The sequence below is a fragment of the Xiphophorus hellerii genome, chromosome 15 (assembly GCF_003331165.1).
Source record: "Xiphophorus hellerii strain 12219 chromosome 15, Xiphophorus_hellerii-4.1, whole genome shotgun sequence".
In the NCBI taxonomy this organism is placed as follows: Eukaryota; Metazoa; Chordata; class Actinopteri; order Cyprinodontiformes; family Poeciliidae; genus Xiphophorus; species Xiphophorus hellerii.
In genome coordinates, this window is record NC_045686.1 from 15,540,425 (window position 1) to 15,554,490 (window position 14,066).

At 39.6% G+C, this 14,066-nt stretch overlaps 1 protein-coding gene across 2 annotated transcripts; it reads right to left on the bottom strand.

Moving 5' to 3' along the window:
* Positions 1 to 9,028: 9,028 nt before the first annotated feature.
* Positions 9,029 to 14,066, bottom strand: naga (N-acetylgalactosaminidase, alpha). Of its 2 annotated transcripts, XM_032586123.1 has the most exons (9): positions 13,913 to 14,066; positions 12,709 to 12,865; positions 12,359 to 12,499; positions 11,773 to 11,984; positions 11,586 to 11,680; positions 11,109 to 11,270; positions 10,091 to 10,288; positions 9,839 to 9,979; positions 9,510 to 9,698 (listed from the first exon to the last, which is right to left on the bottom strand). In XM_032586123.1, the coding sequence occupies exons 2-9, from the start codon at positions 12,861 to 12,863 to the stop codon at positions 9,510 to 9,512; spliced, it is 1,293 nt and encodes a 430-aa protein (XP_032442014.1). In that variant the 5' UTR covers positions 12,864 to 12,865; positions 13,913 to 14,066. The 2 variants fall into 2 exon arrangements, with proteins under 2 accessions (XP_032442013.1, XP_032442014.1); XM_032586122.1 differs by lacking the exon at positions 13,913 to 14,066 and having other exon boundaries at positions 9,029 to 9,698; positions 12,709 to 12,863.

Here is a 14,066-nt window from a genome sequence, read left to right on the forward strand (position 1 = left end):
ACCGAGTGCTGTGGATTTCTATGGCGCAAATTGAATTATCATAGTCAGCTTTGACCTTCGTGTCACGTGGATCCCTTAGCTCTTCATAGTGATACTGTACAAACAACTGACAGACAGGCAGGCCAGCAAGCCGGAGAGGTCAGCTGCATTAAAAACAGAAAGTTCACCTGCTATTAGACACAAGCAAAAATAGGACACAAAACCATGCAGGGATTCGGACAGGCCAGACAAAAGGTTATGAGGAGCATTGTTGACCGGCCATGCATCTATTTTTGTCGGCCTCCTGCAACAGGTCTCCCTTTTGTACACTAATCTCATCAAAGTTTCTGCTGCATCCTGCTGAGGGCTTTATATGGCTTTTCCCCCAAAATAGACCCGATTATGGAAAGCAGGTGACAAATTGCTGCTGTGCGAGAGCTTGTCAAATGTCTGTTGGAGTTCTCACACCCACAAAATTCATTTTCCAAGGAACTCCACCTGCCCTTTCCAGCTCTCTCTAACCATTTTCCTCCGAACCTAGCTTGAGCCAGACCCTGCAGCTGGGTTGGCTGTGCGTGGCTCCAAAAGCTAAAAGTAGATTTTATTCTTACTGATCTGTTGCCTAGAAAGGTAGCGGAATCTAATGAGGAAACCTCAGGCAGACCTCAGAGTGGACAGATGTGAGGAATGTCTGCAGAAGAGTCTGAGAGTTCCCTGTGTGGTCTCAGATTGAGGAGCTCTGAGATGTGAAATGAGCAGAAGGCAGCAAGAGAATATGAGAAGGACAGTGTGTGACCGAGAGTGCAAAGTCAAAAAGGGAAGATATAGAGTTAAAGGGAAAGAATGAGCTCATGGCACAGTGTGCATCTGTGCGAGTGTGTAAGCGGGAGAAGCTGGAGTCTCTGACTTTGACCCACACAGACTGCCAGTAAGAAGGCAGCTGACATTTTGGCCGGCTCCCAAACACTTCGGCAACGTGCAGCCTGCCTCGTACGCAGCGGCGTCAAAGAAACAGTTACCAGGCACGTCTGTTTTACTGAGTCAACAGCAGCCACTGGTGGACAAGTCATGACATTCATTCATAAAATCTACAGACACCAAATTTAGTGGCTGCCATAAGGAAAATCTAGAGGAGTGAAAGTCCCATGAGTCATGCATGAATCAGACACTCCACCCCCCATCTACCAGCTGCAGACGTAGCGTATGATGTACATCCTACGTGTCTTCCTCCCACACCCCCCGTGTGTTCATGTCTTAGAAGCTATATGCACAGAATCTGGCTCCAGCTGAAATAATAAACCTTCACACAGACACTTCATCCTCTGTTGCATTCATTTATAACAGAACAACTCACACCAGCCACTGGGATTCTGAAACAATATCAGTTACCGTAAATGCACCAGACTCAGGGAGGGGCTACATTTTTTGCTTTTATTTTTAAACCTAAAATGTTAGAATGAAATGTCTTATTGGCCTCACATAAGGATGCCCTATTCTTAAACACCTACCAGTACCTCCTTACTAATAGAAAGGAGCTTAGATGACTTTGCACAAAAATCTGGTAAAAAATAAATAAATAAATAAAAAACCCAGGTGGGCCAGGTCTTTAGATATTCAAGAATTGTGCGTGTTTCTGCATGCTCCTAAAAGTCAAAGAATGCGTGCAGTTTTCCTGGGATTGCTGCTTACGGCAGATCAAATAGTAAGTCTCTCCAGCGAGGCTTGGCGTGGTGTGCCTCGCGGGTCACAGAGTACAACAGGGGAGGGGAGAGTGAGCGTGGTCTGACCCCAGAGGTGACAGCATCCAGTCGTCAGTGAATGCATAAGCAATTAAATGTAGAAGGAAAAATATAGCAGAGGGTCACAGAAGACGCCAGAGTGACGGAGAGCAAAATAAGTTCCTGTTAGGTAATGCGCTGCAGGACTTTCCATGTTTGCTAAAAGTGATGTCTCGACTAAACTTTCAGAAGAAAGAAAATGACGAATCAATGATTCATGTTGGCTAAACCTAAGCTGCGCAGGATGACCAGTGTACTGTGCACTAATGGGAAAGCCAGTATGATTCTGTTCACATTAAGCCATTCCATTGTCAACCTCACTACATCTGTAGGATTGTACCATAAGAAACTATTATATAATTAATCTTCAGCATTCGGGAGAACAATGAAATAGGGGTTACAGTGGACTCCAGCTATTCAAGGATGTGAAGGAGCCCAGCTACCAGGGAATAGCTAAGACTCCCTCCAAGAACGCTTCTGCTGAAGTTCAAACACCAAATATGTATTAATATGTATTAATGCTCACAGTTTAAATCATTCTGGCACTACTGCATAAATTATTAATATGTTTTTCTTCCTTATTTCTGCTCTTGGGGGGTACAGCCAATGAGCGGCAAGGAAAATAAATGCCACTCCAGGATTGGTTGTTTTGCAAATGCCAGCCATTGACATGTCAAGGTGGATTTTCATAGAAAACTTGCAGTCATGTTCCACTGAAAAATCTGCAAATAGGTGAATCTAAGTAGGCAGGGGCCCACTGTATAACCAGGTCAAAAGAATATATTTTTTTCTCTGGTTCTTCACATCATTCACACAGCATGATACGGGAACTGTGGAATGTTCAGCGTGATGCACAATTCTTGACCATATTTTGCCACGCTTAGTTTTATTTGTTTTGTTGTTGTTTTTTGCATTTGGACCAGAAAGGTTAATTTTGGTCTCATCTGTTTGCTTTGGTTGGTGGCAAACTTGCAAATAAGATTTCTTATTGCTTTCTTTTTGCCAGACTTTTATAAAGTCCATATCTGCAAAATGCAATGGGTAATGGTCCAGTCTACCTAAGAATCAACTTTACTTTTCACCAGATATCCTAACAGTTGGGCCTAAACATACACATTTACTGTAACTTTAAAATATTTCATTCAAACGGTGCTAAACATTTGTCTGAGATAAAATTCTATGATGACATCTTCTACAGTAACTATGATTGCTTCTGAAAAGCAATTAAAATGCTATCAAATATATTACTAATATCAGCAATAAAAATAGCTGCACCTGTCAATTCACACTTCATGATATTAATCACACTTGTATTTTCAATTAAAACTTAATCGTACTGTAATTTTCTGATTTGAAAAGTTATGTTTTTCCTATTTTTACCCAAAATGTTAGCATAAAAGGAGTCTTATTGCCCTTATAGAGAGATGCCCTAGTTTTTAACACCTGCAATGTCAGAAGCTACTTTGTAATAGAAAGGAGCTCAGATGACTTTGCTTCATCTTTGATGCCAGGGACACAAAGATCTGGTTCAAAAAACCCAGGTGGTCCAGTTCTGCTTGTTCACTCTTTTGCTGTTTAAGCATTCTATGTTTCTGCATGCTCATGAAAATCAAAGAACACATTCATTTTGCTTGGGATTACTGCTTGTGGCAGAAAATTATGACTACTTGCAAATCCAATTAGTTGTACCAGTGTGTCAATGCGAGGTTCAGCTGGGGAAAACTGCATCTGGATGTTACTTTGACACTTGCCACCTAAATAAACATTTTTGCAAATCCATATGGCCAACCTTTGACCGTACACCAGCAGGACTGAGGAAGTTAGCCTAAAAACTGCAGAGTAATGTTTCAAAAGACACACAAAAAAAGGAGTCAGAAGTTTTCCGCCAGCATTAATGCACACCAGACAGAAATATGAGGTGAAGCAAGCATATTTCGCATAGACCCCGTCCCACAAACCACTAATTCCTACATTGCTATTACTCCGTCCCAGCACCATAAACTCCATTACATTCTTCTGTGTTCTTCCTCCAAGTACTGGTTTTAGTGCCTTGAAAAAATATTCATACTCTTTTAACTTGTTTTGTATTTTGTCAGATTACAGCCAAAAATACCAATGTGCTTTATGGGATTTTGTGTCACAGACCAACACATAGTGTATTATTACAAAGTTGAAGGAAAATAATGTAAGCTTAATTTTTTTTTCTTTTAACCAACAGAAATTTGTGAAGTCTATTTGAATTCAACTATTAGCTATGCATCACATACAGAGCATGTCAAAAGAAGTGAGAGAAAAAAAACAATTGTGGAAAAAAAGTCCCAAAAAATCAGTTTGCATCCTCCAAGCCATGTAAGCATTTGGAATAAAACGCCCAGGAGAGTTGAGATCAAAATTTATGTTTTTAGCCTAAACTGAACAACAAATCACTCCCAAAATGTTGTTAAAATTTTCCTTTTAATCTGATGTAGGTTGAGCTGTTGTCAAAGAATAATAAGTAAAACAATCGGTTTGTAAATCTGGTAGAGACACCTCCAAGGAGGAGCTTTAGGTAAACAGGCAGAGTTAGTTTATGATTGTTTACATTATAACATGATAGAAAGCGCCAAAATGTTGATTTAACTAAATACCTTATTGCCCCCTACAGATGCGAGGAAGTTTGAAGGGTGTAAATATTTTTGCAAGGCACTTTAGATTTACTCTACTGGCACATGGAGGATCTCTAGAAATTAAGCAAAGACTAATTTCTACTGAAATTAGTCAAAACAATACAGTTTTGCTTACTTTTTTTATTTTCCAATGACTCAAACAATAAATCTGGAAATAATTTAAATCCCACTCTATATTCTTGGATTTAAATTTAACTCTGATAGTAAAAACATGAATTAGATTCCAAGCAGGCTAGATTGGATTCTATATAGGGTTTTGTGCTGACTGTGCAAACATACTGAAGTCATCCATCCATCCATTCCTAGTACCTACTTGCTGTGTAGGCCAACAGTTGCACGACTATGCAGCCCTTAAAGCGAAGTCAGTATCACGCATGATACAAGCATGAGTATGGCGCCAAAACAAGTTTAAAAATCAGTTATTTTTCAATTCAGATCACAATTCAAAACAAAAGATCAGAGAAATCTTTTGTTCCTGTTGGTGGATCATAAGATCAGGTTTTATTGCTTCTAAGGTTTGGAGTCAACGAGGATCATAACACAATCAAAAGAGAGATGAGATTATGGCGTATGTGCCTATCAGCTTCCTAGCATTGGATCGTGTTAAGGGATGGTGATGTCACGAGTTAGCAGCCAGCCAAGCAGACTGGAAGCGTCAGATGGGGTGATGATGTTACCAGGATCAGGTGCATGGAAACAAGTGTTTCAGTTTCTTTATGCAGAGAAACAATCCAGCTTGTATCTCTGCACAAATAGGAATGTGTGGACAGACTTTTTTTTTTCCTTCTACCTGCAGTTCCAGAGGCAATGCATGAGCATAGAAGTAACTATCAAACTCCTCCCTTTCCTTTCACCGTAGCTGAACCTGAGTAGTCTCAGCCCCCTCCCCGTTCCCCTTTTCTGAGACAGTGCAGTTATCCTGACATATATACAAAGTCTCGTCTGCATGCATTTAATGTCAGAATCCCCTTTATGTGTGGGATTTCGGAGCGCGAGGCAGGGAGTGTGACTAGCAGCGTGACAGAAATGAGTGGGATGGCTGTAGGAGGGAGGGCTGAACAGAACAGAATCAGGGGTGTTAGTGCGACACAAAGACGAGACTGGCAACTGCGCCTCTCTGCAGCTGTGGGCCTACGTGAGCATCGGCAGGAACGCTCTTCTCCTCTCTCCGCCCCTCCCTTACCCGCTCTCTCATCTCTCCCCCTCGCTGCCTCACTCATTTGCACCTCCGTATAGACTTTTTGAGGGCCCCCGCCTCCCTCCTTTGTGCAAATCCTTCTTCCACTGTTCTCTCGTTATTTCAGTCATAACTCCCTTCACTTCTCTCCCACGTCAAGTTGCCAAGCGGCACGGACCTGGACCGGAGAGAGATGGGCTCTGCTCAGCCAGCCAACAGATATCTGAGCCGACTGAATGGGGAAGAAAAGAAGGCGAAGATCTGGTTTCCCACACGCACGCACGGCCAATTTGGCCTGAAAAGATAGACGAGAGCCATGTGTGTGTGGGCGTGGGCGTGTGTGTGTGTGTGTCTGCACATCACTAAAAGCAAGTTAACTCGTTTTTATGCATGCATGCCACACCATAGGTTCACGTGACAACTCCAGCATGTTAAGAGTGAGCAAACACTGGGCTTTAAGGCCAAGGTCAGAGGTGACATGCAAAAGATCGAGCAGGAGGAGACAAGAGGGAGGAGGAAGAAAGAAGCGTAGCTTAGGCAATAGAATGAATACAATGAAGAGATCAGAGGATTCAAGGACAAAATTGAACATAAAAGCAGTTTATACATTGTAGTAAATGTGCAAAAACTGGGCAAGGTGGTTTCAGCAGAGAGCAAATCATAGCAGAGAGATAAATGAGCGAACTCAATGGGCTGATTGTCCTTGTGCCGTTGAGCAGGTGCATTTCTTGGCAAAGGATGGGACTGGCAGTCACACATTGCCATGATTACAGGCAGAAGAACGATGCTGACCTCTACAGGCTCAGAGGGAATGTGTTGAAACAAGTGCAAACGTTTACTCTGAGCTTGCATGGCAATATATATATATATATATATATATATATATATACAGCTTCTCGCAAAGGTATTCACAAAATCTAAAAATTGTTAAATATACTCATTTTTAGCCCCACGTTACATTAAAACTCCCAAAGAAAATACAAAGCGATCACTCAGTTATCTTTAGAAGTCACCCATGTAGTGAGTTATTTTGCAAAGAATGGGCAAGAAACATGCAATGCCGAGAAGAACAAACCCAGAAACTTTATGACTGTGCAACTGGCTCAGTTGGCTGTAAAAATGTATAAATCATGCTTCAAAATTTTAATTTGTTAAACAATTTAAAAGCACAAATTTTAATTTCATTATATTTTGCATAACTTTGTGTTAGTACATATAAAAGTAAATATATTAGAGTTTGTTTTTGTTTTAAGGCAGATTACGCTTTTTTAAAGGCACTGCAGAAAGACAACCACCTGAGAGTTATGTTCACAGAAAGTTCACAACTTCTCAAAAATAATGAAATATAATTAAAATTGCGTCTCATAAAAAGTAAGATTTCAATCAACATGCACACTATTTTTCTCTCTTATTGCTTTCTACAAACACTTGCATTTTTGCACAACGTCGTGGAAATAAAGATGACTAGAAGACTTGTGTTTCCACAACGAAGCCAATCAGAACAAAAGCACTCAAAGAAGCAGAACTGGCGTCGGAATGTTTTCTGCAGATGTTCAATAAAAAAAAATGAAGTGAAAACTAGAAATGAAAAACATTTTTCTGCCCATGTCTGCAGAAATATTTTAACTGCTGTCCTTTAACAGTTGATTGAGTTGCAGTTTCTTATTCCTGATAGATCCCCCCAAAAAGGAGCTGAATACAAGTAAAAATTCTTTGGGGGGATATTTTACAAAACTCCAACATCCACATGTGGGTCGAAAATAATCCAAAGTCATCTTAAATGTAATGTCATGAACACCTTTGATTTTTATCAACTGAGCCTGTCAGTAATAGTTGATGAACCACACAAACTAAATCATAAGTGTCACCATTTAAAATGATTAGACAGCAAGACCTTAATGTATGCAATTCTGATCTTAGTACTTTGAAAAATACTTTGTCATCAAGTTGAATATTTTAACAACATACTTGCATGCGCTTCCTATTTACCTTATTGTTAAATTTGTGTGTTCGGATGTCAGTTAAGGTCAGAATATTAGACAGCAGGTTAAGTTAGGATTAACCGGGTAAGCTAAGGTTAGATGAGAGTCACATTATTCTCCAGAGTCATCCTACCTGCTGGATAGGATGACCCAGCAGGTCCCTTGGTCATGACCCTGGTCCTCCAGAGACATGACCAGAGTATCTGTCAGACTGCCCAAGGGAAGCTGTGGCTACAATGTGGTAGCTTGCCACCATAAAAGTGAAAATATGTGTGTGTGAATGGGTGACTGACTGAATGTCAGTGTAAAGTGCATTGCGGTCCTCTGGACTTTAACGCTTTACTGAAGCAGGTTTTGATTTGCATTCCGTCTTCTTGAATTCACACCTACCATCGTTTAAAATGAATCTGATTACAAACGCAGTGCAGCTGTCCTAGTAGGATTTTCTTGAATTATGCTTCCATAACCTAACGCCATAGTTTGCAGAAAGATTAGAGGATCAAAATGTTCTCATTGTTCGGAGGCAGCAGTCAGGAGAAATACTTCCACAGGATTACATGTGTACTCTGGCGAAGTGAAGACAGACATTATTACGTGACGAAAAGACGGAGACGGAAAATATGGAGCACGTCTCCAGCAGCTGTTGTGTCTGAACACGTTTAAAAGAGTTCAAGGATTTGGAAGTAAGTACATATTATTCTAGCTGCTTTTAAAACATGTGCTTATTTTTATTATATGCTTTTTTTTATCTTACAAATTGTGTCTAAAACCGTTTCTGTGCTGCTGTCTTGGCCAGGACACTCTTGCGAGAGGGGCTTTAAAATGCAAGTGTTTATGAAATAAAATAGGAAAAAATGAATATGAACACACCTGAGTCAAATAATGAGGTCATTAGCAGGACTCTGGAGAACTTGACTGCACTTAGGAGGTGATTCAGTTATTGGATTCAAGTGTGTTGGACCAGGGAGATTTCTAAGATTTGCAGGACACCGGCCCTCGAGGACCAGGATTGCCCACCCCTGGTATAGACTAACGAGTATGTTTATAAGATCAGAAGGATTTTCTTTCAATGAGAAAAAAAATCAGCACAATAGGTATTACGCTTAATACCTACTGAAAAGGGTATTAAGCCCACCTATTTTAATGGGTATGCTATTAAAATATCATACCTATTTTAATTTTAGATATGCAGAGCACCACAGCCATGGGATCCAGGTATTTTAACTAGTTGTGCATCCTTTACAAAGACTTTCTTTAAGTCTGCTTTCATTTAGTTAAACTTAAACTACATTTAATATTTACACCTGGTCAACATTTCAGAAGTACACTAAAACATTTTACAGTTTACTGAATTTCACAGAAAATCCAAGTAGCAGCAGTAAAATAAGTCCTTTGGACTCCTATTCCTGAAACTTCCTGAAGGAACAAAACAATAAATCAAAGGAGCACTTCTTAGAAAATTTCTTTTTATTCCAAAAAGATTTAGAAAATTTGACAATTTTGGCAAAACATTATTGATAACTATCTAAATATAATTCTAAAGAAAAACAATGGTGGTAATTGCAGATGGCACCCATGATTCTCAGTGCTTTAGTTCCTTGAGAAAGATGATTTGCTGAAAGAAGAAAAAAAAAAACTAGACGGAACATAATTCTGCTTTAAACAGCCTTGTATGTGAGACAATAAAATCACTATCTAGAATATAATCTCTTGAGTTTTAAGAAGACCTTATCAACCAAACCCGATTTGTTATTATAAAAGTTGATATTTTATGAAAAGTAAAAATTAAACCTGAATCATTCTGAGGTAGAAAAAAACTCATGCAGAAAGATCATGTGTGAATTCAGCAAAATGTCGTTGTCGTTGACCCAGCAGGGACAATGACACCAAAGCCAAACCCCTAGAGATATTAAAAGATAATAAAATTTCAAAGGAAGTTGTTTTGCTTCGCATCATATTTATGTCTGCGGAGTTTGTCCCCTCTGATAAACTGATGGTACTGTAGTTTGCCGGGCGCTGAGACATACCACATGACCACACCTGTTGGGTTCACTGAAACCACAAACTCAGTGGAGTCTTTCAGCACATCAGTCTGGTCAGTGTAGACATCAGTGACCTTGAAAAAAGAAAAAAAAAAAACAGAAAACAGAAGTGAGTCGTGGAAGAAAACCTCCACATTAAAAAATGTCTTCTGTCAAAGCCTGAGTTACAACCTTGTACTATTAAACGGTAAAAAACAAAATCTCTGAGACCTACCTTGTAGCTGCCAGTGGTGTAGTTGAGTTTGCTCAAGGAGGTTTCGTAGCGATAGGGCATGTCAGTACGGCGGCTGAAGAACACTAAGGCGCTGGCGTTGTTTGACAGGGGGCGCCAGAACACCTCGATGCCAGACTTCTCCTTGAAGACGGAAAGCAATTTCATTGACAATGAGACACGAAAACGCTTTTCATTGCCATATCCGTCTTATTTTCCTCACAGTCAATGCCAAAACAGCAGCACAATCCACACCTTGAGAATGCGTCTTCCCTGAATACCCAGGGAGTCCTGGTTGATGCTGATGATCATCTTGTTCTGAAGGATGCTCTGGGCTCCACTGCTGATTGTGCGAAGGTCGTTGGACATGAACAGGGGAGCGGCCATGATTGCCCACAAAGCCATCTGAGAACGAGACTGGTCCATACTGAGACCAAAATCTCCGATAACCAGCTGGTGAAAGAAAAAAAATGATCACACAATTAAGAGAGATTACATTTATTAGTAGAAATTCAGACCTTTTTGACAACCACTATGTGCCTACCTGTCATTATGAGCCTGACTGCGTTATAAATAGAGACACTGAGTTCCCAGACATTTCAGTAACCAACACGTTTCTGGACTCCAACTTTCAAAAGTTCTCATGGCTCTTCAAGCAAAGTTTAAAGTATAAATACAAAAGCTGGAAATATGCAAATATGTTTATTGTGGCTATTCCCACCATAGTTAAGCTATAAATACTAAAATAACAAAAACCAAAGTCTGGGAGTAACTGTCCAAACAACTTGTTAATTCATTAATTAAGTAAGCAGGGAAATAAGGAACCAAGTCATTCAGTAAGTAATACTTAAGTAGGTAACTTTAGATATAAGTAACAAACTAACAAAGTAATAAAATACTTAACTAAGCCTCTAAGTAATGACTAAGTAACTAGCTACATAATTAAGTAACTTAGGAACCAACAGCATGAGTAACTAACTAAATACTAACTAAGTATGTTTGGTTAGAGGCAGTAAAAAAAAAAAAATTAAATACCAATAAGTTGCTAAAGAAGCAACTAGGTTTCTTTCTAAGCTTGTAAGAAATAAGAATGTAACTAAGTAACTTGATGAGTAACTAAGTAGCAAAATGACTAGTACATACCTACGAAACTAACTAAATATGTAACAAGAAACTGAGTAGCCCACTAAAATAAGGAACTAAGTACCGTAAGTAACAATGGATGGAAAAATAATGGGAAAACAGTAACATTTGTTAGGCCGGTGGGACAAACCATGTCAGGGTCGTTCCATCTTCCAGGTCCGGCTGCAGGTGCCAGGACATCCTGGTTTTCAAAAAACCAATCAGCAATGCTCAGCACACTGCTCCAAGAGTCCTGGATGTCGCCATAGTTACGCCAAAGGTTGCAGATCTGCCCGAGCTGAGTGTAATTCACCTGAAACATCAAGAGCAATATTAAACCACCATACCATTACATACCAATTATATTTATAGAGCAAGTTATACCCCCCCACAGGACCAAAGTGCTGTACAAAATCATAAAATACAAATATGATCAATCGGTAAATTCATAATAGCAATAGTATACACAAGTAATTGTAAAAATAACACAATACAGGACAACAAATTCAACATCTCAGATTATCTCAAAGGCCAAAGAAAAGAGACATGTCTTAAGAATGCATTTAGCTCTAAAAAGTTTCCTGATTGTATTAGAACAGTGTTCAAAACATTTGCCAGTGATAAACACCTTCGGTGGAAGTCCACCCTGGTAAGCAGGCCAGCTGCAGGAGTAGGCAATGGGGCGGCCCGTTGCGTTTAAAGCCTTTGACATCAGAGGATAACCTGCCAGGAAAAAACAATAAGAGTCGATTAATATCAGATGGTGAATCACCTCTGAATTCATACCATTAAACTAATGACTCATGTTTTCTTACCCAGCTCCTGCTCAATAGCATTGGAGTAACAGCCATCAAATTTAAACATGTCCACCTCCCAGTCAGCGAATGTCTGAGCATCTATTTCAATCTTATCCACCGTCGTCCCAGGGTACCCACCGCAGGTGTGGGTGCCCATGTCCCCATAGATGCCCAGTTTGAGGCCTCTGTCATGCATGTAGCGCGCCAGCTTATTGATTCCCCCTGGAAACCTGATTTTAACATAGAAAATTAAACATTACCTGTTGAAACTGTTGAATAAGTGCAGGTCTTCCACATTACCAACAATGCTAGTTGCTAAGGTCATGATTACACAGTCATAAGAGAGCAATATGTTCTCATGTTTTAAAAAGCAGGTCAGGCACTTATCACAGCTTCCCACAGATCTCAAAGGTCATTGTTTTTATCACACTTGTTTTTATCTACTGACTCTGATTTGAAGATACCTGCAGAAAAGCTATAGACAAATGCACTTTGCTGTGATTGTGAAATTGCTGTACTGCCACTCCTTTTGTCTTATTGGCCTGGATATGATAATGTTGTTTTTACAAAAGAGCGCTCCTGTCTGAATGTGTCCAGGCTATACCTCTTAGGGTCAGCCTGTAGCCGTCCATCTTTGTCTCTGTCCATGGACGACCAGCAGTCATCTATGTTCACGTAGACGTAGCCCAGTTCCTTCCAGCCGTCCTCATACAGTCTGTCTGCCATGTCTATAAACAAATTCTCACTGGAGGGAGGAAGGACAGCAATGTTTAGCACTGACCCGAACAAGATGTACGGTTTGTAAACATCTAATGAATTAATGCTGCATTTGAATAAAATTTTCATCCACTATTACTATTAAAAGACACACTTTTCTGTTTATTGAACATTTCTTGACTGCTTCTGTGTAGTAACGTTATTTTAGGCGTGTTCATTTATTAAAAGCCTGCTTGCCTGATGCAGTTCTTTGGGTCGTTTGTGCAGTCAATGTCACAGCGGAATCGTTCCCATGCCAACCAGCCCATTGGAGGCGTTCTCATCAGTCCATTGTCAAGGGCGAAGGCGGTCATGGTGGCCACAGAGGCAAAAATGAGCACTGAGAAATGCATTCCTGAAGTGAAAAAGAAAAATCTGATGATACAGATGATGCTGACACAGGCCTGTAAATACATGAATAAAAGAAAAACAGAAAAACCACAACTAAGAACAAAAACTATGCATAAAATCCTTTTTGTACTTTTGTTAGGCTTCAGCTGCAAATTGTCATTGGGATTTTATGTCAGAAACCAAAACACAGGGGGAAATTGCATGGTAATCAACATTTCTCACAAATAAAAAGCTGAGCTTGCACCTTTTGTTGCAATTCCAGCTGCTACACTTTTGGGTTTTGTCTCTACTGCCTTTTCACCTCTTGGGAAGATTTTTTTGTGGTTTTTTTTCATTTATGCTTAGAAAACAGCTGAGGCTCATTTAGATTAGAAGTCAAAGATTTTCAGTTGGTTTTAGGGCAACTTCAGCACATGCCAATGATCTAAACCATTTCATTGGCTGAATGTTAAGAACTATTGTCCTGTTTCAGGTCTTTAGCAGTCTGTAACATGTTTTCTTCAATGACAAGTTTATTTATAAAGCACAATTCACAAACAAAGTCACAAACTGTTTTACAACATAAATCACAATTAATGTACACAGTCTATAAAAAACAAGCATTGGACCATTTCATGAATGGTCCAATGAAATGGACCATTCTTGCAAATAATTTTGCAAGAACAGTACATGCAATGTGCTGGATTGCATCAACATCAAACAGCTATTTACACATCGACGGTGTGATGATATTTTCTAGGTGTGTTTTACCTTGACAGACACCTTAAACCTCGTGAGTCTCAGCTGACTGGGAGCAGCCAGCAACACCAACTTGCTGAGTGACAATTTTCATTGTGATGTGTTTAGCTGTTATCTGACCATGAAAAACTTTTTAATTTTGTAGTGTAAGTCTAAATACTGTGGCAAAAAAACAACACTGCGCAATAGTTGCACTTATTTATTTAATCAATAATATTTTGGGAAGTAATGTGGACAAAAATAGCTATACATTCGCGTTATAACAATTTTTTTAAAGTAATTCCTAAGAATGAAAGTAAAACTATAAACTTACTGTTGCGCCAAGGCCTCTGTCGATATTCTTCTTATTTTGGTTTCTGCTTTAGTCTTCACTTTGCTCAGAAGTTAAGTGTCTAAAAAACGCGAGGCACAGAAGCATCAGTTGTCCGGAGTCGAGACTATAAACACGGAAGTGGTGCTCACATGAC

Bases quoted from the DNA above. Each gene is read 5' to 3' on its own strand.
- naga (XM_032586122.1), bottom strand. From the start codon at position 12,863: ATGCATTTCTCAGTGCTCATTTTTGCCTCTGTGGCCACCATGACCGCC. The intron at 11,271-11,585 runs GTGTTTATCACT...TTGATGTTTCAG, and splicing joins AGGGTGGACTTCCACCGAAG to GTGAATTACACTCAGCTCGG. The intron at 10,289-11,108 runs GTTTGTCCCACC...TTCTTTCACCAG, and splicing joins GATGGAACGACCCTGACATG to CTGGTTATCGGAGATTTTGG.